Genomic DNA, 1,278 nt, shown 5'->3' with positions numbered 1-1,278 from the left:
CCGCCGCCCTGTCACACACACACCCCACCCCCCAGCACCCCGCTGCCTGGAGGATACGACCCTCATGCCGCGCTCCAGGGGATCGGTGAGCAGCAGCCCCCGCGGTGCATAAATCTTCTCGTTCTGCTCCTGGATGTACTTGGAGATCTTCTTCAGGACCTGCTAGCACACAGAGAGACACTCAGGGCCTGCCAACTCGGATGCTTGCTCTGGCCTCCAGTCCCCCTGTGCCATCCCTGTGCCCACTGCCAGGCCTACGGTTATGCCCATCCCTGATCCCTCTATTGAGCTGCAGCACCTTCTCGTAGTGTGTCTCCATGCAGAGGAAGATGAAATAGGCAGTGGCACAGGCCAGGCATCCCTCCAGGTACGAGCTGCCTCCAATCTTCTCTGCTTCGGCATAGAAGCCGTTAAGGGTTTTCACGGTTTCCTCAAAGAGCTGCCGCTCGATCTAGAGCAGAAACTGCAGTGAAAAGGAGTCTGACAAGAGGCTGACCCACTGCACTGCCCTGTCCCCATCCCCAGGGGAATCTGGGGGGCATTGACTCCCCTCCTTCCTGCCCAGCTGATGCCTCAGCTCCCTGGCCCCTGCCCACCTCCCACCCATGCCAAGACCTCCTGCAGCCCTTCACTGGATTCTCCTTGTCCCCAGGAGCAGCCAAGCCCTTGCAGGCCAGGCAAGGCGGCTGTGATTCCATGCACCCAGCAATATCAGCTAGCCCAGGGCCACACAACACCCCGTGGGGACCCCATGCCTTCAGACCTGCCTCTCCCCTGAGCACAGGGCACCACCAAGGGCACCCCCACACTGTCAGCCTGCCAGGCTCCCTACCCGGCTCTCCAGCTCGGGGGGAAACTTCGTCTGGAATTGGCATGTGGTCCCATCACTGTAATCCCGCTGCACGAAGACCTTGGTGGCCAGGGACGCGCTGCGCCGCAGCTCCTGCAGGCTGTGTACCTGGAGGACAGTGGGGTGAGCCAAGGGGTTCACTGCCATGGGGTGCAGAACACCTCTGCTGGGAGGCTGGGGACCCAGGGAGCAGTGCTACTCCCCGACTGTCAGGGGCTGCAGGCTCACACACCCCAGGGCAGGGAGCACTCAGCACAGGCTGTGTCACGGCATGAGCACAGCTCGGTGCTGGAGGGGCAAGGGAAGGATGTTGCAGCAGCTCCCCGCTCAGGGCATGGGCGAGTGCTTAAGCTCGCTTCCCCGGGATGGTGCTCGGCCTCGCCTGCGCAGGCTGCTGCACAAGTGGGTGTGTGTCCCCTGACGGGCCA

General features: G+C 62.7%; 1 protein-coding gene across 1 annotated transcript in view; it reads right to left on the bottom strand.

The window, feature by feature from the left end:
- The window catches only part of GOLGA7B (golgin A7 family, member B), a gene marked incomplete at its 5' end in the record, with an annotated part of 1,237 nt that extends 279 nt beyond the window's left edge, over positions 1-958 (bottom strand). Inside the window, 3 exons of the mRNA XM_010143026.1 lie at positions 58-159; positions 299-451; positions 833-958. Coding sequence (XP_010141328.1) covers positions 58-159; positions 299-451; positions 833-958 — 381 coding nt within the window. The remainder of the gene's footprint in view (positions 1-57; positions 160-298; positions 452-832) is intronic.
- Between the last annotated feature and the right edge of the window lie 320 nt (positions 959-1,278).

This window comes from Buceros rhinoceros, unplaced genomic scaffold (genome assembly GCF_000710305.1).
Source record: "Buceros rhinoceros silvestris isolate BGI_N320 unplaced genomic scaffold, ASM71030v1 scaffold37599, whole genome shotgun sequence".
Lineage (NCBI taxonomy): Eukaryota > Metazoa > Chordata > Aves > Bucerotiformes > Bucerotidae > Buceros > Buceros rhinoceros.
Note: the sequence above shows the minus strand (reverse complement) of the source record. Positions and strands in the feature narration are given on the sequence as shown.